General features: G+C 34.8%; 1 protein-coding gene across 4 annotated transcripts in view; it reads left to right on the top strand.

The window, feature by feature from the left end:
- The window catches only part of wasla (WASP like actin nucleation promoting factor a), a 34948-nt gene that overhangs the window by 5293 nt on the left and 5774 nt on the right, over positions 1–23881 (top strand). Inside the window, exons 2-9 of one of the 4 annotated variants that reach the window (XM_079809212.1) lie at positions 10059–10193; positions 10670–10756; positions 10948–11044; positions 14035–14058; positions 18579–18759; positions 19798–19840; positions 23023–23176; positions 23498–23515. In XM_079809212.1, coding sequence (XP_079665338.1) covers positions 10059–10193; positions 10670–10756; positions 10948–11044; positions 14035–14058; positions 18579–18759; positions 19798–19840; positions 23023–23176; positions 23498–23515 — 739 coding nt within the window. The remainder of the gene's footprint in view (positions 1–10058; positions 10194–10669; positions 10757–10947; positions 11045–14034; positions 14059–18578; positions 18760–19797; positions 19841–23022; positions 23177–23497; positions 23516–23881) is intronic. The other 3 variants (XM_079809214.1, XM_079809213.1, XM_079809215.1) reach the window with 3 other exon arrangements.

Raw genomic sequence — 23881 nt, 5'->3', positions numbered from 1 at the left:
ACACATTTGGCTCTTAGACTCATAGACTGTTAAAAAACACGGACGACGCACCTTCACTCTTCATTGTGAAGCCGTCAATGTCCCAATATGGGGCTGACATCTTGCTCTGATTTGGGAGTAGACTGAAATGAGGCCTATCAAGACCCCGCCCACACTCCCGCAGAATCGGCTAGTACAGTTTATTGCAGAACATGTTATAATTTATGGAAACGAGATAAACAGTTATGAAAATGTAGAAATGAAAGTCGAAGAGCCAATCTCCTCATGAAAATCCCCAGAAAAAGTGTTGGTGCCTCAAAGACAACTTCACTCAGAGATGCTGTCAATCTCAGCTGTCAATCATGCCGTCACACCCCCGTTTTTATAGAATCAAATAACTTAGTAAAACCAAACTTATTTAAAAAACGAACACTTGAAACTAACGTCAGCTTGATAAAAACTGCCTAAAATGACAGAAAACATCTTTTGGAAAAAATTATTTGAAGTGTAATTTGATTTAGTTTGCCTCACGTCCCATTAGACTACATAGAGGGCGGGGTTTATGACCTGTACTCGGACCAGCCACCGGGGGGCGATCGAGAAGTTTTGGCTTCACTTTTCAGGACGTGTGCGGCACGCTTGCTTGCTTGATGTAATTTACACTGCATGGTTCAAGTGACCCAATTCTGATTTTTTCCCCTCTAATGTGGCACAGATTGGATATGACATGTGAACGTGTGAGCAGGAAAAAAACACATGAATTCCGATATCCTCAGATCGGATTCAGGCCTCACTCATATGTGGTAATAAATCCGATATGATTTTGGATACGTGCATTTGCGTCTGCCATGCGGTCAAATCGGATATTTCCCAGTAAATGCGAGTCGTACGTCACTGAAAAAGGGACGGAGGCAAATTACGTCAACTCGGGTGGCAACGAACTGCGATCACATGACACTAGGTGCGTTTACATGGAGCACTGTAATCGGTTTAAAAGTCCAATCCGAATAAAAATACTCCATATAAACACCTCAATCGGAATAAAAATGGCCAAACCGAATGAAATTGTAATCGGTTTGAGAGGGGTGGGATAAACCTTTTCATGAACCGATCAAACGAAAAATTCCACCATGTAAACGACCTGATCTGATTACTTTGAGTGCACGTCTTTCTGTGACGTGTATATGCAGCGCGCGCCTCCTCAACTGAAGAGCACGCGCCGCGCTCACACCAGGCTAATGTTGACAAGAGAGGAAAGTTCATTTTTCTGAGGTATTAAACTTTTTATTTCGTAACATGTTATGAACATGATGTTGGAATAATGACACAGACATAGCCTGGCTACAGCATCTCATCTCCAGCGTTTGTCCTAGGCTTCTGCGCCTGGCAGAATAATTTATTTTTCTGAGGTGATTCTTACACTTTACGACCAATAATAAATAGCTTTTATAAAACTGTACAAGTCCTGGTGGCCGTGTTTGAGTTGCCATTTCAACGGGGAACATTCAAGCTGCTCTCTGTTTCTCGTTAGTTAAGTTAGCTATAAAAGAAAATTAAACAACTGCTTCAAATTGGTTAAGTAACATTACCCACAGTCTACTTTAATTACTTTTGTTAATATTTATACCTTTGTGATTATGGGATCTTTCCTTAATCATCTGAAATATATATGTTTTGTAGGCTACTACTAGTAATGATGCTGAGCACGTCTTGAATGCTTCATTCATGTTTCACTGTATATCCTATGTTTTTATTAATAATTTGAGTGCATTTTATTGTTAATTTTGTGTTTTTCAAAATAAATGAATTGAATTCATTTTTGATTCCGCATTCATCATTCACAGCTGTTGAAATAGCCATTGTATAGGACATAAATTAGGTTAAACTACTGCATGTCCGCCCACAGAAAAATAAATAAATATAAAAATTACCAACACAGAACTATTGATCCACGATACGTAACGAATCTGAGGCGGCAGACAAACTGTGTGCGCATGTCACAAAATGATTCCTACTGAAAGTCAGCACATGTAAACACCAGATCGGTTTAGATAACGTCTCATGTAAACAGTCCACCGAATCTTTCAATCGGAATGATTTTAATCGGAATGACAAAAAAGTGCGCATGTAAACGTGGCTACTAATGGCGCGATCGAAGACGAGAGCAATTTTTTTTTTCTGACCTAAGTGCGGAAAGCGAAACATTGAATTATCATTTCGTCTGCATCCATTGCATATCACCCCGTTTTACTTCCTTTTCCGGGTCAGAATGTCTTGGGCTGTTTCGCCAGTGTATAGTGTAAATGCAAATATCGGATACGAGTCGCTTTTAAAAGATGATGTAAGCGGGTCGTCAAAAAAATCGGATATAGTCACCAAATCGGAATTGTACATCAAGACCTTTAGTAGAGTTTGGATATATCAACAAGAAGGTCGTAGTAATATACTTGGATTGCTCAAAGAAAAGGTGATTTTTTTTTCCTAATTAAATTGGGTTAAAATGGTTTTAATATTCCAGACAGTGGACTGTAGAAATGGAAATAAGCCTGGCAAAGAAACTAGTGTTTCTTTTACGTATTTCGCTTGAAATCGGATTCACAAATATGCCATTCTTTCCTGTAAGACCTACTTAAGTTGCTTGCCCATGTCTAGGTGGAAGCGAAGAACGTCCGTAAGCGAGCGGTGTCAGTCCAGGAACGGCAGCCAAGAGCCGGGCCATAAAGTGGGCTTTCACAGGGAATGACTAAATATGAGACACGTTGTTTGGGGCCAAGATCCCGCAGTCATGGGTTCATTCATCACTGTGTCCCGAACCGGCACCGAAAACCAAGGGCAGAGGGTGGACACAGTCCAAATCGCACAATAGTGAGAGAGAAGGAAAAAGATAGGGGTTGGGGGTGGGTTGTGCGTGATCAGCAGTCTTTGAGGACAGGAAGTGAACTGATCTGCCTCCTTTCCATGGAGATTTGAGCTTTAATGAATAGGGCTGCTGAGCCAGTACTGATCCAGAATCAGGTTTCCAAGCAGACCAAACCAAATTCTGACATAAAGACGGTGATCCCTGTGAAAGTGGGGGAAACATGTCTGAAGTACGTATTTATTTTCTTGGCAAAGACTTTTGCAGACAGGAATGCCGTACGGATGCAGTTAACATGGAAAAGCCTGGCAAATATCCATCAGTGCCTCCGTTCAGTGTTTGTTGAGTGCGATTAAACCCAGCCGATCGATCAGAAATATAGGATTACATATCAGTACGTTCGTTGTTTATGCCATATGGAAACTCGACTCTTTCTTCAACTTGATGAACTCTGAATACAGTAGTTGTACGTTTAGGGATGTCTTTGAATCATTTGGCCCACCAAGACAGAATTGAAATGCTGAATGTTCAGTCTCGGAGCATGAGGAAGCAGTTTTTCATCAGAAGAAATGAAGGGAAGTCTTGTTTCATCGATCCTGCCGTTATTGACGTGGCAGGATCACAATGAGTCGACTGGTTACCCATCATTCTCTCTAAATAAATGTAATTGTACATTTACATGTATTTGTTGATTTATGAAATATGCATGTGCTGTTGTTACTGGTAGATGTTTCAGACTTTTTCAGATGAATGATTTAATAGAATAATTGATATTCAAGAGTTATGTCAAGTTCACAAATAACTGATTGTTTATTCTGTCTTTAGTTAAACTGGTTACTTTTGATAATTGATTAATGGGAGAAATAATCAGATTAATCTATTAAAAGTCAAAGATTAGGAAATGTCTTTATAAATTTTGACTTTTTGTAGTTTATTTTGTGAAGTATTTTACTTTGATTTATCTTATTACTTTTGAGAACCTTATTTCATAAATTGATTATCAGTTGATAATCAATATAACGTTTCAATCAATTAATCGTATTACTTAAAAAAAAAAAATCTGTTTATTAATCCAGTTAATTTGAATAATGAATAATTTCCATTAATCAGATTTCTTTTGATAATTGATTAATTAGAATCAACAGATTAACAAATTAAAGGTCAAGTCAGAGTTTATAGTTTGTTTATGTTCAATTTTGCCTTTATAATCTATTAATCTTAAATATTTTTAATCTGATTAATTTTTTAATGTTGAGTTAATCTTATATTTGTTTAGCTATTTCTTCAGTTGATTAATACAACCAAACGCGCTTTGTAGCAAATCCTTCCCTTGCGGGTCAAAATGACCCGAAGCCCTAAAATTACACTTTCGCTGCGTCCCAATTCGCGTACTATCCGTCCTAAATAGTATTCGAAAATAGAATTAGTATGTCCCAAATTGTAGTATGTTGAAAAGAGTATTCCAAAGATACCCGGATGGTCTACTATTTCTGGTCAGAATTCGAAGTGCGGATTGACGCATCCATTGCGAGTTGGACGAGGATTCGATTAGAACTACAAATGTGGAAAAAAGTATTAAAAAACTACAAACATGACATTGTGCATTGTGAACTTTTGTAATGATACGGTTGGCCATTTAACTTTTAAATGCATCATTATATTTAAATTGCAAACACATGAGGGGAGTCTCTGCATTAAAGACGCGCGAATGGCAGATCAGTGTGTGTCTACATTTCTCTCTAAGCAACTAAGCAACAGAGTCCGTTAAAGATGACGAAGTAGTATGTCCCAAAGCTAGCATACTCTTTTGCTACACACTCAAAAGTATGTACTTTTTCTTCACAAAAAGAGTACATACTTTTAGGTCGTAGTATAATAGGTCGACTTGGGAGGCAGTATTTCTTTCGGGGTTTTTTGTCCAGAATTTTTTTATTTATTTACCTTTTAAATTACTATATTTGATCAATAAACAAATAGTATTAAGCACATTCTTTCAACTTAAATTCAAAATAACTCACAATTTCATGCATAACTCTTTCAATTCAGCTCAAAATATCTTACATTGGGTGTCTTTGCCGACCTCTTGTGGAAAACAATTATATAACATGATATTTCATGACTCTTGCCACTAGATGCCTTATAGCTCTGAATGGAGCAAATGAGCTGTTCCGCTCTGTCCTAAAGTCAGTTTTTGAGTTTATCTCTTCAGTATGCGTTCAGATCATAGACCTGATATGGCGCTGACATCTTGCGCTGATTTGGGGCCGAGTTTGCGCAGTAGAGAGCAGGAAGTAAAGCCGCGATATCAAAGATGCAGAACAACACATTATGTTGGTGTGAAATAAACAGTTATGGAAATTTATAAATTAAAGCTCCACACTCCGAAAAAAGTTTGTTGGTGCCTCAGTGAATACTTCGCTCGGAGAAGCTGTCGATCTCAGCTGTCAATCATGACGTCATGATTTTTATAGCATCAAATAACAAACTAAAACCAAACTTATTTAAAAAACGAACACTTGATATGACATCAGCGTGATTAAAAACTGCCTAAAATGACAGAAACCATCTTTGGGGAAAAAGGTTATTTGAAGTGTAACTTTGTCTTCACTTATCAGGATGTGTGCGGCAGGCTTGATTCAGATACACATGTTATAAAAACATTTTTTTGGTAAAGTTATTTTAATTTTGTGCATGTTTTCGGTTTTTCTATGTGTACTGAAGCGTTCCTCTCGTTCCATTCACTCCTAAGGGTGTCAAATTGACCCACGAGGGAAGGATTTGTTACTTTTTTATTACAAGCACATAAACTCCTCGAATCCAGTCAGTTTTTTTGTATGTATTCGTGGGCCAAGTGTGACAAAAGTCCTAAGGTCTTGGCCACTCCGATGAATATTTTTTCAATCAATATGTTGAATATTTATTTATTTGATGTTTTGCAGAGCTGTTGACAGCCAGGTTTCTTACTTTTGTAGGTGTATATTGATCAGAGATTTCATTTAAATGTTTTTAGGTTTTGTTCAATGATCTGTGGTGGTGTTGTACACTTTCATCAGAAATGTTGGTCCCATCTAAAGTGTACGTTAAAGTTCAGGACAAGGTTTTTGGTGTCCTATAATTGCTCAGCAGAAGCCTGTGTGTGTGCATGTGTGTGTGTGTTACTTGTCCATGGAAAATATTTCATCTTCTGTGAGATCTTGGCTGTCCTCCCTATGACAGTATTGCCAAGATTCTGGCCTATTTTTCTGTTCGGTAAGTTAACCCATGTCTTGAAAAAGGGTGTTTGAAATGCTTCTTTGGGTCATGTGTATGGAACGCAGACACCTAGAGGAAGAGTCCCTGTGGAGAGAGAATAAATGCCCCATCAAGTGTGTCTCCAAGTACTTGACTGCAGTTTAAAGGGGTGGTAAAACACATTCTTTTGAAGGCTTGACTGTGTTTGTGGGGTGCACTGTAACATGTGTTCATGCTTCGTTTTAAAAAAAATTGCCTTATTTGTCATATATTTGACCTTTATTCTACACTGCTCTGTCCCTCCTTGTAAAACGGCCTGATGCTTTCCGGGTTGTATAAAGCCAGTCCCTCAAAAATACGCAGTGGGCTCTGATTGGTTAGCTGGCCCAGTGTGTTGTGATTCGCTAACCGCAGTGCACGTCGGAAACGTCACGCCCCTTACCTTACCGGAGGCTGTTCAGTATTAGAAACAACGGCGTCAATAAAACCATATGAGCTCGAATCAGACCCAGAACATTTGAGTGAAGATGATCGAGCAGAACCTGTTCAGTCCTCAAGAGTAAAGACTGCGGATCTATAGTGATCGCTACTGAATGGCACTTTAACTTTTGTATTTTTAGAACGATTATAGCCAAATATCTGTCGCAAGAACTAACGTTAACCCAAAACGAACACTAAGCACTGACTTTAGTAAGTTAGCCAAATCACACACAGAACCATGTTTAGCATGCCTGAAGATAAACAATACATAAAAGCTCTAATCAAAGAATCATTTACACTAATGCCAGGTTCGCTGTTGAGATTTTAACGTTAATGTTTGTAACGTTAGATGTTCGTCAGATAACGTTAAGTATGAATGAGCATTTAACAGACTGGTTTGCAGAACAGCGTTGTCATCTGTTTACTTCCTTGCTACAACCTATTACAGGAAAACACATCGATGAAAAATAAATCAGACTTACAGGTTGTGGCCCGTGAACAGCTTCTGTTTGTAAATCCAGCTTTCAGGACAAGCCGTTGTGCATATCCTGTATTGAACTCGCGAAGTTTGTGGAAGTTTGTGTTGTCCTCCGTGAAATGTGCAGCGCGCGCGTCGTGCATCCACGCACCGGCAGTGTTTTTTTCACGCAGCTGACGTTGTGCAAATCTGGCATTGAAATCGCGAAGACGGTGGATGTTTTCCTCTGTTAGATGTGCTTAGATGTTAGATCTCCTCTGCAGGGAGCCCTGCGCGCGCCTGATTCCCCGCTGACTCAAACACACGTGCATATAACATGCTGTATGTTAAACGCTCTGCAACGCACCCCCGTCCCTATGAAGGCTGAACAAAGCAAGTACCCCAGACCTGCAATCCGGATGAAAATAACAGCGTTTCCTTGGCATCGCGGCAACAACACTCCAGCCTAACTATAACACAACAGCGCCGCGATACAAAATGGCCTCACCCCCCCTTATTTAATATTCTCGGAGGAGGGGTTTATGTAAATATTGAGCCTGTTGATGTCACCAACCCTGGAGGAATGTGTGTAGTCGCCTACTGGCCGTTTGCTGTAGTTCTTAGAAACTGATTTCTTTAAAAGCAAATATCTCCCTTTGCTTTAAACTTTGAACGTTGTAACTTTGCAGATGTTGTTTATGCTCAAGCAGCAACATTACACGCTAGCTAAAGTTAGAATAGTGAAATCGTGGTTTACCACCCCTTTAAATTACAGCAGTTGATATCTGCAGTGGCCATGTGTGCAGCAAAGAACATCATGCAGTATTCATACACTGATTTCTGTGCAGTTTTTGTACAGTTTCTGCATGGAATTAATTTGCAGGTCTGCTCAAAATGCAACCTGAACATAGAAAATGAAGGATACAAGAATAATTTCACTAGATTATGAACATGGGCTATTGTTGGTGCATGAAATGTTTAATTTAGCTTGAGAGGGTGAGTCTGGTTTACACTTTATTTATTTATTTATTTATTTAATTTATGAATGAATGGAAAAACTTTAGAATGGGAGAACCTATAGGATGTTTTATGGATTAGTTGAGAAGTTCCATCATATTTCTATTTATAGTAAGTATGTGTGTGTTTTAGGGCTTCATATTTGTTTGGTTGTTTTGATTTGATTGATCAAATGAATGAAGAACTGCTTTGTAGAAAAAAATATTTTTGAAAAACGTATTAAATTTTTTATTTCAACTTATTTTTATGATGCTTATAAGGTAGTTTACTCGTGTCATTACAGGGGGGGGATGAATGAACAAACTAACAATAATACATTTTCTGTTTTACAAAACATTGTGAATTTAAGAATATCCAGCCATACTCTTTTTCCTTACCTCTTTCCTTTAATTTCCTTTCATCTTTCCTTCCCTTCCCTTCCCTTTTCCTTTCCTCTTTCCTTCTCTTTTCCTTTCCTCTTTCCTTCTCTTTTCCTTTCCTCTTTGCTCTTTCCTTTCCTCTTCATTTCCCCCTTCCTTTCCCCTTTTCTTTCCTCTTTTCCTTTCATTTTATTGTTTAATTACTTTTTATGATGAATATAGGCTTCTGATATAGCAATAAATAAAAATGGAAAAAATAATAATTTTAATTTATTTATTTTCACCATAAATATAGGCTTTGATTTTAATCCCCCCTTCCTTCCCCTTTTCCCTTTCCCTTTCCTTTCATTTCCTTTCCTCTTTCCTTTCCTCTTTTATTTAATTTCCTTTCCTCTTTCCTTTCCTCTTTTCCTTTCCTCCTTCCTTTAATTTTTTCATTGTCTTTATTTCCCCTCCTATTTCCTTTCCTCTTTCCTTTCCCCCTTTCCTCTTTCCTTCCTCTTTTCCTTTCCTCCTTCCTTTAATTTTTTCATTGTCTTTATTTCATTTCCTATCCTCTTTCCCCTTTCTTTACTTTCCTCTTTCCTTTCCCCTTTCCTCTTTCCTTTCCCCTTTCCTCTTTCCTCTTTCCTTTCCTCTTTCCTTTCCTCTCCTTTTTTTTCCTCTTTCCTTTCCTTTTCTTTCCTATTTCCTTTCCTATTTCCTATCCTCTTTCTTTTCCCCTTTACTTTACTTTACTTTCCTTTCCTCTTTCCTTTCCTCTTTTATTTAATTTCCTTTCCTCTTTCCTTTCCTCTTTTCCTTTTCTCCTTCCTTTAATTTTTTCATTGTCTTTATTTCATTTCCTATCCTCTTTCCCCTTTCTTTACTTTCCTCTTTCCTTTCCTCTCCTTTTTTCCTCTTTCCTTCCCTTTTCTTTCCTATTTCCTATCCTCTTTCCCCTTTTTCCTTTCCTCTTTCCTTCCTCTTTTCCTTTCCTCCTTCCTTTAATTTTTTCATTGTCTTTATTTCATTTCCTATCCTCTTTCCCCTTTCTTTACTTTCCTCTTTCCTTTCCTCTCCTTTTTTCCTCTTTCCTTCCCTTTTCTTTCCTATTTCCTATCCTCTTTCTTTTTCCCTTTACTTTCCTTTCCTCTTTCCTTTCCTCTTTTATTTAATTTCCTTTTCTCTTTCCCCTTTTCTTTCCTCTTTTCCTTCCTCTTTTCCTTTCCTCATTCCTTTCATTTTTTTCCTTTTCTTTCCTATTTGCTTTCCTATTTCCTATCCTCTTTCCCCTTTCTTCTTTCTTTCCTTTCCCCTTTCCTTTCCTTCCCCCTTTCTTTCCTCTTCATTTCATTTCCTTTCCTCTTTTCTTTCCTATTTCCTATCCTCTTTCCTCTTTCTTTTCCCCTTTACTTTCCTCTTCCCTTTCCTTTCCTATTTCCTTTTCTCTTTCCTTTCATTATTTCATTTGCCCTTTGCCTTCCTTGAAAAACTTTAGGATTGGCGAACCCTGGATGTTTTAAGGATTACTTGAAAATGTACATCATATTTCTATTTATTTATTCATTTACATACATTTAAGTATATGTGTGTTTTAGGGCTTCATATTGGTTTGGTTGTTTTGATTGATCAAATTATTTAATTAAAGTGTCTCATTCTTTTTCCACAAAGTTCATGATTGTTCATCTTTTTGCAGACATTATGCTCAGCGGTGGTCCAGGTGTACGGGGCGGACAGGGGCTCGTCCTGGGCCAAGAGGTGCTGTGGTGTGGCCTGTTTGGTGAAAGACAACCCTCTGAGGTCTTATTTTATCCGTGTCTTTGATATCAAGGTGAGCTCTCGGAGATGATCAAATAAACAGCAAAGATATCACATTCGTGACCTATCAGTTGAGCTGTGGTGCTCGCGTAAGTCATGAGAGTTCAAGTCCAGCACAATTTCCTTGAAACTTCTTGTTAAAGGGATAGTTCACCTTAAAATGAAAATTAAATCATTTAAATCATTTACTCACCCTGGTTCTTTCTTTTATGGATCACAAAAGGATTTTTAAAAAAAAAGGGGAAAAAAAGCTTGATGCTGGTCACTATTCACTGCTATTATATGAGCGAGCATGAGTGGGACATTTAAAAAAAAAATCGCCTTTTGTTGTCCATAAAAGTAAACTATCCCTTTAACCCCCTTATTTCCCTTCCTTTCTTCTTCATACTATTCCTGTTAAAAACAAACAAATAAATAGGATTTAAATAAAGCCAGTGCAAACTGCGAAATTACGTAGGTTTTATAATATCTTGTTTCTAATTTTTGCAGGATGGAAAAACAAGGTTTGAGCAGGAGCTCTACAATAATTTCACGCCCAATAGTTCGAGGTCATACTTCATTACCTTCGCAGGAGATGTGAGTCCTTTTTCTTCATTTTTCGCATTGTTGACCATTAGCAAGAAAGCAGACCAAGAACTAGCCAGAGATGTTCTGTGGAATAATGTTTGTTTGGCTAGTCGCTTCTTGTCATTCTTGTAAAACTGCTTTTAGCATTAGTGAGAATATGATCCGTCTTTATTGGTCATATGGTGTGTTTTGCTCTTTAGTCTTGTCAGATGGGCCTCAACTTTGCCAGTGAAGAGGAAGCCAAACGATTTCGGAGTGCACTCAACGAACTGCTCAACAGACGACAGAGGAAAACCGGTAAATTTGCTGTTTTGAATTTTTTTTCTCTTTTGAAGAGATGATAGTTCACCAAAAAATGAAAATGACGCTATTATGCCATTATTCTGAAGCTGTTTCAAATCCAGTCCATATGACTTCATTTTTTTGTTTTTGGGTGAACTATCACACACACATTCAAGAGTAATCAATGATATGATTTTGAAGTGCCTAAAACATGGTTACACTTTACAATGTCTCATTTGTTAACATTAGTTAATGTATTAACTAACTTGACCTAACAATGAACAGTACATTTGTTACAGTATTTATTCATCTTTGTTAATGTTAGTTAATAAAAATGCAGTCCTTCATGTTACTTCAGTGTATTAACTAATGTTAACAAATACCCATTTTTCATAATAGTTCACCCATAAATGAGTTGTATAATAATTTACTCATCCTCATGTTATTACAAAACAAAACTGTGACAATTGTATATTGTTTTATGTTTTTTGATGAATATAGACTTTGATTCTGATATAGCAATAAATAAACGCAAATAAAAAAATAAAATATTGATTTATATTCACCATAAATAAAGTCTTTGATTCTGAAATTAAAGAACAAACAATGAATAAACACATTTTATTTAATTTTTTAACCAATATTTCCTTGATACTGATATAGCACATAAAATACAAATAATTTTTTTATTCATTGCTACATCAGAATCAAAGGCTATATTCATAGTTTAAAAAAGGGATTTATTTGTTTGTTTGTTTGTTTGTTTGTTCCTTTATTGCTATATGAATCAAAGACTTTATTCTTGGTAAAACATTAATAGTATTTTTTTGTATCAGAATCAAAGGCTATATTTATGATACAAACTATTTGTCATAAATATAGCCTTTGATTCTGATTTAGCAATAAAAAACAAACAAATGCTATTAATTTTTTACCAAGAATAAAGTCTTTGATTCTATATAGCAATAAAGGAACAAACAAATAAATAAACTTATTTATTTATTTATTTTAACCATGAATATAGCCTTTCATTATATTTTATACATATATATATTCAGATTCAGTCTCAGCTTTTAACAGCTGAGCTCACTAGAGGGAAGATGTCAGTGAAAGACGACTTGAAATATACCCCACAACTTATATGGACTATTTTATGGTACTTTAATGTTTTTTTTATGTCCTTTTTGAAGCTTGTTGAGAGCTATAGTCATCATTGGAATGACCTAAGGATGAGTTTTAATTTTTGGGTGAACTTTTCTTTCAACAAGCTCATTTATGCCTCACAATTTCTTGTTAACTTGTTGTTTCCTGTTGCCGGTTGCTCATTTGCAGCTCTGTTTCTCTCTCCCCATCTTTCCTCCTGTTCTTCTCAGTGTGTTGTTGTAATCCGTCATAGTGTTGTAGTCGTAGCAAGTATGCTGGTATCCTCTCCGTAGGATGTGTCGTAAAACCTTCACAGTGGGCCTTTTCTCCTCGTGTCTCCCTTGTAAACACAGCAGGCTCTCTCTCTCTTCACTTCCTGGCTGGGTTCCAGTACTTCCTGCTCTGTTTTGCATGCTGGGCTTTGAAGTTTAGGCTTCTCTTTGCACTAACTGATTTTTAAAGAGGCCCTGGTGCTTTATACGCCTCTTATGTCTGCCTCGTCTGCCCTCTCTTTACGTTTAATGCGGTTGAATTATGAACAAACATGTTGGATCCTTTGTGCGATTTGATTTCATTCACGTACAGTGAATCGTTCAGTTATCTTCTAGGGGAAGTGTAGAAATGTTTGCTATTAGTCGGACCAAATGGAATTTAAAATATATTTAATTAAAATATATTCTGAATTTCTTTGGGAAAATATTTAAAAAATATTATAGTACATATTTTTGACAGTGAGCTATTTATTATTTATTCATACACATATGTATGTATGTACATTTACCATAAAGAAATTCATAATTTCATACAGCAAGAATGTATTAGTTTGATCCAAAAGTGACAGTAATGACATTAATGTCACAAATGATTTTTTAAAAAATTATTTTAATATAAATTGATGATAATAATAATAAGAAGAAATGTTTATTGAGCAGCGAATCATCATATTAGAATGATTTCTGAAGGATCATGTGACTAAAGAATATAGTAATGATGCTGAAAATTCAGCTTTGCCATCCAGGAATAAATTGCAGTTTAAATATATTCAAATAGAAAACAGTTATTTTATTAATAATAATTCACAATATTTAAATGGTACCTTGTAGTATTTATTTATATTTTATTTAATTATATTTATAAAAAATCATTTTTGTTTTATTTAAAAAAAATACACTTTAAAAAACATTGGCAGAAAAACATAGGCATAGGCAAAATGTAAAATATAAATATATTGTTGTTAAATTTGATATTGTATTATATATTACATTATAAAATAATACAATATTTATTTGTTTGTTTGTTTTATTGTTGTTATATTATATATTATATTGAATTATAAAATAATAATAATAAAATATGTATTTGTTTGTTTAAATTTTATTGTATTATATTTTGAATTATAAAATAATAATAAATATATTTATTTGTTTATTTATGATTGAGAGCTTTTAAAAATATGAAAATGCTGAGCAACTGCCATTCAGATTAAAATACGAGTGTTTTAACATAGAATAGATAAACACACTTCACCTTTAAGATCAAGGTTATAAGAATATAATATGTTTGCACATGAATGAACCACAAATATTGGTGCTAAAAATATGTACTATTAACTAGGACTGTCAATGTTATTTTTTTTTTTTTTTTAAGTACTTAACCATTAATTTAATTCCTGGATGTTGGTGTCTTGAGAAAGGGCACAAGGGCTCCTCTGTTTACCATCTTCTTCCCTAACCTTTCCAAAACTAACATAATTTAACATTTCCCTCTCTTTTGGTGACCTATTGGCTCTTTTCCTTTTACTGACATCACTAGTCATTTAATTCGGCCTCCACAATTTAACAATGTTAATTTTGTTTTTGCAGAGAAAAGGCGTGACCCACCAAATGGTATGTGTCCTGGTACTTCCATTCACTACTCATGAATTTACTCCAAATGTTGACAGTGCTAATCAATTTGTTTTTGCTGTTGATGTTTTTACTCCCCTGTTTGATAGAATTATGTTGAAATGTACACACGCACACTTTGCATCTTCCACAGAAATGGTAACATGTTCTTGTGTTAGCGTCAGCAAGCATGAGCGGGATTTGCACAAACACACATCCGCGTTGCACATGACCTAGATGAGAGTAGCGTTGAACCCCTGACAGGAAGCCTGGGGTCAGTGTGTGTGCTGGGAGCCATATGTATGCCACATGGATCCTTCCATGCCACTGCACTACTGCGGCCCTCTCCCATTCAATTACATCAAAGAGACCGCGTTTCCTCACTTAGTTTAAAGATTTTCTCATGGACGTTTATCACGGTTCCGGCGCTGGTTTGACATCACTTAGGAACTGAGGTTGCAAGTTACTAAATCATCTTGTTTGTCCCGTGACGGTAGCCTGTAGCAGTACACGTGTGATGCAAGTGGCAGGCCTATTCTTGCTCTTTTGTTTTAAGAATGCTATAGAAAATATCTAGTGGTATATATCAAAACACATTATATATTAAATGTATATCAATTTCAATTAAATTAAAACACTTCATTAGGTTTAATATATACCACTTGATTGGTCACTGTTATGAGCCCTCAAAAATGTTAAATATAATATATAATTTAACAACAATAAAATATTTATTATAAATTAAATATATGAATATGTGTATTAAATTGTTTTAATCGAATTAATTACACGATGTGCCTGAATTTTAGTGTAATTGTATTCATGTTATTTTCTCTCATAATAACTAATGAATTAAATTAACACATTAAAACGACAGCCTTAATATATGTATATACTCACTCAAAAAGTTGGGTTAAAAAAATAGCCCAGTGAATAAATACAAAAAAGTAATAAAGATATTAACTAATTCAAATGTTGTAAAACTGGTAACGTCATGCACCATAAAACAACTCAATATCTTATGTGTGAGAGGAAATTATGAACAAGACAAACCACTGAACGGGGATTTACTATTGCGGGTCAGAGGCTGGTGTTGTTTTTTAAATTATGTTTTTATGATTAATTTCAAAAATATTTGATTACATTAGGCTATATAATTATTTTATGATATTTATATTATTTTTTAAATATTTATAATTATTGATTTATTATTATAAAATACAAAACATTATTAATATTATTATTATTATTAATAATGTTATTATTATTATTATTAATATTATTATTTTAATTCTTAAAATTACAATTTTGTTCTTCCATGCTTAAATGAGCTATCAAATTCTTGGTAAATTTTCCTGGAAGATAAATACTGTACATATAAATGCGTTTATAAGTTTGATTTCATGTGGTAATTAAAGGTGAATTGTAATTTTTCGCCATAAACATAACTAAACCAAAGTGCTGAAATATGATAACCAGATAGTCCCGTCCCTAAACTCACACTATTGGTTGTCGGGCAAACAAGCAGTGTTTTTTAGCATTGCCAGCCAGTCAGAAATGTTATTATCTTTGACATTAAATCAACATATTTGCCCTAGATTTGCTACAGCAGCACTGGAGGCCAGTTTCATTTCTTTCCCCCTTTCTACAATCTGTTCACATTTCAAATTCACCTTCATAATTTATAGCTGTTGTTCCAACCATATTGTGGCGCTGCTTGACAACACTACGAAGAATGCAGTCGTTCAAATCAGATTTATGCCACACGTCCTACTGTTCTCAAAATGTGTTTGTGTTGTATTAGGTATCCACCTGCATAAAAAAAGCCAATGTAATCTTTCTCCAGCACATTTCCTTCTCCTCCGCTTCCTCATTGTGTAACTAGATTGGTGGTCGATATCCGACTGAGCATGCTCAGTGCAGCCGTTTTATCTCTGTGATATAAAGGTGCTTTCTGTTCAGCGTTGATGAGTCAAGAAGCCAATCAGCAATTCGCTGCAATCCTGCACTGAAACATCTGTCAAACGCACTTGAGTATCGTAAATAGTGTGCGGCGTTGCCTGCAGTTGAAGACTTGTAATGCTTACAGCAAATTTCAGAGATTAAACTGGATTAGCAGTTACTTACGTAATATTCTGCATTCGTAATTTTTCAGGATTTGACTAGTGGGATTGGTTTAGTGGCGTCCTGATCACAAACCGTCTCATTTGGTTTAAAGAACGCCTTTGGGGACAACTCTGGCTGGTTTGTGGCTGCTTGGCTTGCTAGCCTCTCGCTACGCTGAAATTAGCTAGCTGTCCGGTAGCTTCACACCTCAATGCTGGGCCGCAGATGAGATGATGTTCTGCACGACCTTCCTGTCTGCCCCGTCTGAGGAGATTTTAGACAGCTTTTCCAGGCCAGATGGTAGTTTGGTGCCTCTGCAATGCCTGTTGTCGGGGGACAAACTGAACGCTCCTTTACCTCGTCCATGTCTTAATACACTGCTGAAATTCAGCGGCGACAGACCCTCCATCTCTACAGAGGATGTCCTCTCAGGAGGTGCTCTGGGTCACAGTAGAGGTCACAGGAAGCGTGTGCCACTCACCCAAGGTAGGCGTCTGAGGAGATTTGCTCTGTAGGGGTTTGGCAGATATGGTGCGTAGAGCGTGCGCTGCTATAGTTATTTGAATGGTCTTGGATCATGAATGTTTTTTGCAGGTATAAAACTAGGGGCAGTTTTTTGTTTAACTGTTAAAATAATCTATTTATAATTTTCCTGCTTTTTGATATATAGTATATGAATTATATTATTTGACATTTATTAGACTATATGCACTTTATTACTTTTACAGTGTTAGACTGTGGTTTGTAGCTTTTGAGATGCGATTAGATGTTAAAATTGAATAAGCTGTTGTTTTTTTGTTTTTTATTGTTTTTTTTACACTTAAAAAAAAAAAACCTGCCCCGTTTTCAATAACATTTAAAATAATATAATATTCCTGCTTTTAGCACAAAGAATTATTGACTACATAATATTATTATTATTGCTAGTAATAGCAGTAGTTACTAATAACTATATTATATTATTCATTATATATTATATTATATAATTGATTATATTATAAATTAATGTCTATTATTAGACTATTTAAACTTAAAAGGAATAAGCTGCTTTTAGTCTATTTTAACAATTTTGCTTTTTAACAATTTGCAAACTTTTTTTGACTTAATATAATATTCCTTATTTTGACAGAAATTATTATTTAATATTTAAATAATTTGATAATAATAATAATAGATACCTGCATTTATTGCATTTGATGCGTAACAACTTTGTGCTGTTATATTAAAAAAAAAAATGTATGTATGTATGTATGTGTGTATGTATGTATGTATGTATGTATGTATGTGTGTATGTATGTATGTATGTATGTGTGTATGTATGTATGTATGTATGTATGTATGTATGTATGTATGTATGTATGTGTGTATATATATATATGTATATATATGTTATTTATGCTTTGATACATCAACAGAATTATTTAATGACTATGCATGTAATCAGTGCATTTAATACTTTGGTGCCATTAAACTTTATATTTAATATATGTATATTAATATATTTAAAATATATTTATCTAATAATGTATTATTATTGTGGATAATGATTATTTATACATTTTGTGTATGCATTGATACATAAACAGAATTATTATTATTACTAATGTTATTATAAATAATTTGTTATTGTATGCATAAAAATATTCTAAAATTGTGATTGAATGGCTGTAAAAAGGTGAATCGTGTTTTTTTTTTTTTTACAATATTTTAAAGGAATTATAATAATTGTATTATTTATTTCCTTGTTTTCAATCGGTATAATTAAAGAGCATCATATGTCGTCTATGGTTCCGAGTTCCAGAAGGAACTGATTGTTATCTTGAAAGAGTGATCTTGAAAGTGAATGTAAGCTAATGCTTGTGGTTTTGGGGAAATTTGTACACAAAGCCTGTTGTTCCAGCGCGTTCCTTTCTATGAAAGCTGCTTTTTATCACCCACATGTTGATAATATAATGAGAATCATGGTGTGTGTCATGATTCAAAGTATCATGTGACCTTGTTGGTCACTGCTGTATTTGCATATTGCGGTCATATTTATATTTGAATTAAATAAATCTCATAAAATGTAGTTGAAAGAAATCGTCTTCTTATGAATTTTTATTTATATTTACACCTTTTTGTTTTATTCTTTTTTTTATTATTATTATCATTAATATTATTGTTCTAACCAAAGAATCATCTGGACTTTGTCTGCATAAACTTCCAGGAATGTGTGTGATTCATTCATCGTGGCTCACAAAGAACCACAACTTTCTGAGACGCCCCCTCTGTGCTTACGCATGGACCGAATCAGCTGTTGTTGGCAACACAAACTCTCAGAGCTCGGCCAGCTCGACTCCTGTCACTTTCATGGGGAAATGTGGGCAACATTTTGGAGATTCTTAGACGGTAGCTGATAACTTTTGTCATGTGCCCAGGACCCACTCTCCCGATGGCGACGGTGGACATCAAGAATCCGGAGATAAACAACATGCGCTTCCACAACAATTCCCACATGAATAACATAGTGCACAGTGGCCTTAACAAGAAGGAAAAGAAGGTCAAGGGCAAGAGGAAGAAGTTGACAAAGGCTGACATTGGGACACCAAGCAACTTCCAGTGAGTCTTGAACTGTTTCATTACTTCCTGTGTTGGCAGGAAGTGACATCAGTAATGCATATCAAATGCTTTCTAATGAGTCTTTATCTTTATTATGATGTCTTTTTCTGTCCATGTGCTCAAAAACTATGAGCCCTATCATACTCCTGGTGCAATGCGACCAGCAAAATGCAAGCGTATTTTGCTAGTTTCAACTCGACGCAGTTATAATTTTCACGTGCTGTGCCACGGTGTTTAAATAGAAAATGCACTCGCGCCCATGGGTGTGCTGGCCTGAAAACAAGGTGTGTTCAGGCGCATTGTTGGCGTGTTGCTATTTTGAGGCAACTGAAAACGACTGCTCCATTGACCAACAAAAACCTGGTCTAAAGTCGCAGTATTTTTTGTTATTTAAAGAGTGCGTTAGTAATATGCGCCTATAGGCGGGTCCACAAATGAATACACTCTGCTTATTACACACACAGGGACGTGCAGCAGCACACAACATTTTTTAAAGCAAATTCCGCCATGTAAATAGCGAATCCGCCATGGTGCGAGCGCAACTAGCTTTTAAAGGGAATGGGAGATGACACTGATTGGTTTATTGCACGTTGCGCCCAAAACACGCCAACCATTTTTTCAGTCGTTAAACTAGCAAAAGTGGATTCGGACACACCCTTAGTGCACTTGCGCTTTAGACCATGCACTTAGATTGTTAAAATAAGGCCCAAACACTGCAACATGTAGATTGGTTTATGTTTTATGCTTTTAAGTGAAAATTTTTACTTTCCTCATGTTGTATTTGTTCAGATCCCCTAAAGGTGCTGATGGAAAAATATTAGATTGGGGAAAAAATATGTTTTAATGCTTTTGCGTTCTTTCGCAAAAGATTTGCATTCCCCCAAGACATTTTGCGTTCGCTTGCAAAGAACACAAGTTCCACTAGCAAACACAAAAGTTTGGTTTGTGTAAAGTCTTTTTCTCCCATCATATTGGTTTTTCCCGTCACTATCCGTATGTTTGTGCCGTTCTGACTGTGCTCAACGCAATGTTTTCCAGGCACATCGGTCATGTAGGATGGGATCCGAACACAGGCTTCGATGTGAGTACACAACAATGACTTGCTCTGTCACCCCCACCGACACACTCACACGCTCTCAAAGTCGTACACGCTCTTACATACATATGGAAGAATCTCTCATAGGAAAACAATGCTGACCTGTGTAGCGATGGCATGATGAAATGCCTCAATGGCCTTGTGTTCATGCAGGCTGAAGCATCTGACGCTTGAATATGCAGCCTGACGCCCACAACACAACCCAGATTGCGTTTGTACACATATTTGCTCTGTGTATGGTATTTTAAATCATTTTATGGTTAACCGTTTGCTATGGAAATCATGCAGATTGCCCTTTAATGATGCATTTAGAAATTCCGGCCACCTATTGCACTAAAATGGGATGGTGACACTGAAGTCGCTGGAAAAATGTGCAGATTCTCTGAAGAAGCTCTTGCATTTGAAGTTGTGCATTATGCATGCAGCTGGAATGTTGTGCATGTTATAATGGATGGGTTTACCAGAAATTTTTACCATTAGCAGTTTCCCCACAAGGTGGCAGGATTGCGCTGGATTTGAGAGCGGCATGAAAGCTGGGTTATTGTGGTGCTTGCAAGGCAGAATTGCATTGAAATTTATCTTACAACTTTTATTTTAATCTTCTTGATTGTATCTTAAAAGTGTGTCTTTATGTAAAGTCTTAAATATTTATTGAAAGTGCATTTATTTATTTTAGCCTTCTGTTATACTATTTAAAGAAATGTAATCTTACATTTTAGATAATTCCAATTAACCTACGCTTGAAAATATTATCTTTAAAAAATATTTTTTTATTTTTATTTTAGTCTGAATGTGCTATTTTATTTTCTATAAACATTACAAACTTTAATCTAAAATGTATTTTAAAAGGTATAAAGTCAATGCCCATTGACTTACACTTGAAAATATATTTGTTTTACTTAAAACCAAATATTTATTGATTGTATTTATTAATACCTTGTGTTTTTAGTTTCTATAAATAATAACTTAATATTAAATTAATTAAATTAATATTAAAGTTTGAAAATCCTTATTAATTTACACTTAGAAATGTTTTTGTTTAAGCAAATATCAGTTTTTTAATCTAATTGAATTAAAATAACGTTTATTATATATTTTTTATTTTAGATTATTATATATATTCTATTTTTAATTACTATAAACATTATACCCTGAAGAAATTTAAGCTTGATATTAGTATAATAATAGATTTAATTTTTTTTAGCTGTAATCCTATTTTCAATTTCTATAAATGTTATTCCTTTTAAGAAATTAAGATGAAAGAAAATCTCTGTGTTAATATCTTTAAGAAATATTTATTGTTTCTTTATCATTTTTATTTTATTTTAGCCTAAATTTAAGACGTTACACTTTTTTAAATGCATTCAAGATTAAAGTTTTGAACATTCTCATTAACAAATAAAAAAATGATTTGTATTTATTTTAACCTAATTGGTTTCTTTTCTTCCTATAGACAATATACCTTTAAATATATTTAAGATTAAAGTTTGAAAATGACTTTAACTTGCACTTAAAATGTTATCTTTAAAAATATGTATTTATTAATTTTATTTTTAACATAATATTTTTCTCGTTTTAATTTTCTTACCTTAAAAAAATGGATGATTGAAGTTTGAAAGCTATTAACTTCCAGTTCAGCATTTAAAAACTAACCCACAGTGATGGTGATATTTGCATACTTAGTTACGATTGGCTGTCTTCCATCTATTTGCATATTGGAATGTGATTGGGCCTTCTGCTTTTGCATCCATTTAATTCATCATTTTGGCATATTATCATTAATATCTCTCTCTTTCTCCCTCTATCTATATTTAGTTGTGCTTACTAAGGCAAGCGTCACTAATTCTATTGCTCATTCTTAAGGTTGGTGATCTAAACAAACCCCTAACCCTAAATATAACATTTTGGCACATAATAACTTATGAATGATACCTCAAACTATTCGGCTTATACAGAAGAGGAGCGCTAACAGTTTTACCTAGCAGACAGAATTCAGGGGTAAAAAAAAAATAATAATAATTTCTTAAGTTTTTGAGTTGGACCAGTAAGAAAGCATGCAGAACAGCCTAGCAATCCAGCCAGAATTTCTCTAAGAGAACTACTTAGCAACACCCTGGCAACCACTCACAACACCCTAGTGTTGTTTTCTTCAGAAAATTTAAAACTTCTAGTTTTACCTAACTTGATCTCTATTCTTTTGCTGCCTTGCAAGCACTAGTATTTCATTTATGAAATCTAGTAAACAAACAGTTCCGTCAGTATTGGTTGAATCTGTCTGTTACAAACTATTGTATGTGAATAAAAAAAGAAAGGTAACACTTTTTATAATAACTGTCATTAATAAATCATTGTATAATGCTTAACAGATTGTAACAGTTAATAAATACTCAACTAGCTAGAGAATGTGCTTGTTAATGTTTATCTACGTTTATCTAAGTGTTATATAATGATTTAAAGCTTATTTGTTAATGTGCATTTGAATGCTAACATTCATTTAAAGGCTTAATGAACTGCATTGTTTATTTTATAATGTTGAGGTCCAATTATAATCTTTTCAAGATTTTTACATTTTTACAAATAAATAAATAATACAAAGGGGGGGGGGGGGGGATCAGGTAAAACACGCAAACTGATGGATGAATGAATACATCGAAAGTAGAGCTGTACAATAAATCATATCGTGACATGGTCCGTGAATATTAAAGCGCAAAACACTGCTATAGATGTATGATCTGCTTGTTCTGTTGCTTCATCTATTCTACTACATACTCAAGTACGCGTGATGCTCATGGTGTTTTTAATGTCTCACAGACCATATTTGGACATGAACATGCATATATATACATGTATATATCAACTAATGATCTGTAAAACATTGTTTATTGATTCATTAATAAAGCTTTTCAATCATTGTAAACCATCCGTCAAAATCATTTGTAGATTAAGTCTATGATCATATGCATTGAATATGTTTAATCATTTCAATTTATATTAAATAATAATAAAAAATAACATTAACAAGCATCTCATCTCATATTTCTAGCCATGTCAGTATAGCTAATGATCTGTTAAGCATTATGAAGGGTTTAATTATTTATTAATGAAGGTTATTATAAAATGTTACTAAAAGGAATGTCTCACTGCTTTACCATTTTTTTGTTTTGCAGTTGAATAATTTGGACCCAGAGCTGAAGAACTTGTTTGACATGTGTGGCATCTCTGAGGCCCAGCTCAAAGACAAGGAGACGTCGAAGGTCATCTACGACTTCATTGAGAAGAAGGGCGGCGTAGAGGCTGTGAAGAATGAGCTGAGGAGACAAGGTGAGACTGATCGCTGTCACACACTCGCTGCACTGAACACCTGCGATTTGTGGCCTTCTCGTATTGACATGTCTGTCCATCAACCATACGCTGTCAGAAAGTCTGGCTTGAATCAACAAAAGTAGTTTTCATTCCAACTACACACAAAAATGCCATACAATCTGTTTTCTCTAAGAGAAATCTTAATATCATAAAAGTATAGTTATTGTGAAATTTAAGAGAATGTAGCTGTAACATGTTCCTCCGAGGTTTTTTACACAGAATTTGGGTGCATATATTAGCATTTCTATATTTGATCAGTACATGTGGTTTTTCCTTCAGGTCCTCCCAGGTGGAGCGGTAGGTAGAACGTGTGTTTCATGCTCAGATTTGCATGTATAAGAGGTCTGAATTTTTGCAGATTGGCATGGGTTGTTTTAAAAAAAAAAATAATAAAAAAAATGTGGTAACACTTTACAGTAAGGTTCCATTAGTGAATGTTTGTTGATGCATTAACTAACAATTAACAATTACATGAATTGCAGTATTTATCAAGCGTTGTAAATTTAAGTTAATAAAAATACAACTGTTCATTGTTAGTTCATGTTAGCTCAGGTCCGTTAAATGATATGAACAGATACATCTTTTGATTTTAATGATGTATTACTAAGGCTGTGTGTCCACCAAAGCGTTTTTTCACACTACTGGCTGGCGTATCTAATTGCT

Source organism: Gobio gobio (genome assembly GCF_949357685.1).
Source record: "Gobio gobio genome assembly, chromosome: 25".
Classification (NCBI taxonomy): domain Eukaryota; kingdom Metazoa; phylum Chordata; class Actinopteri; order Cypriniformes; family Gobionidae; genus Gobio; species Gobio gobio.
The sequence above is the reverse complement of the archived record's forward strand: the minus strand, read 5'-3'. Positions and strand labels throughout refer to the sequence as shown.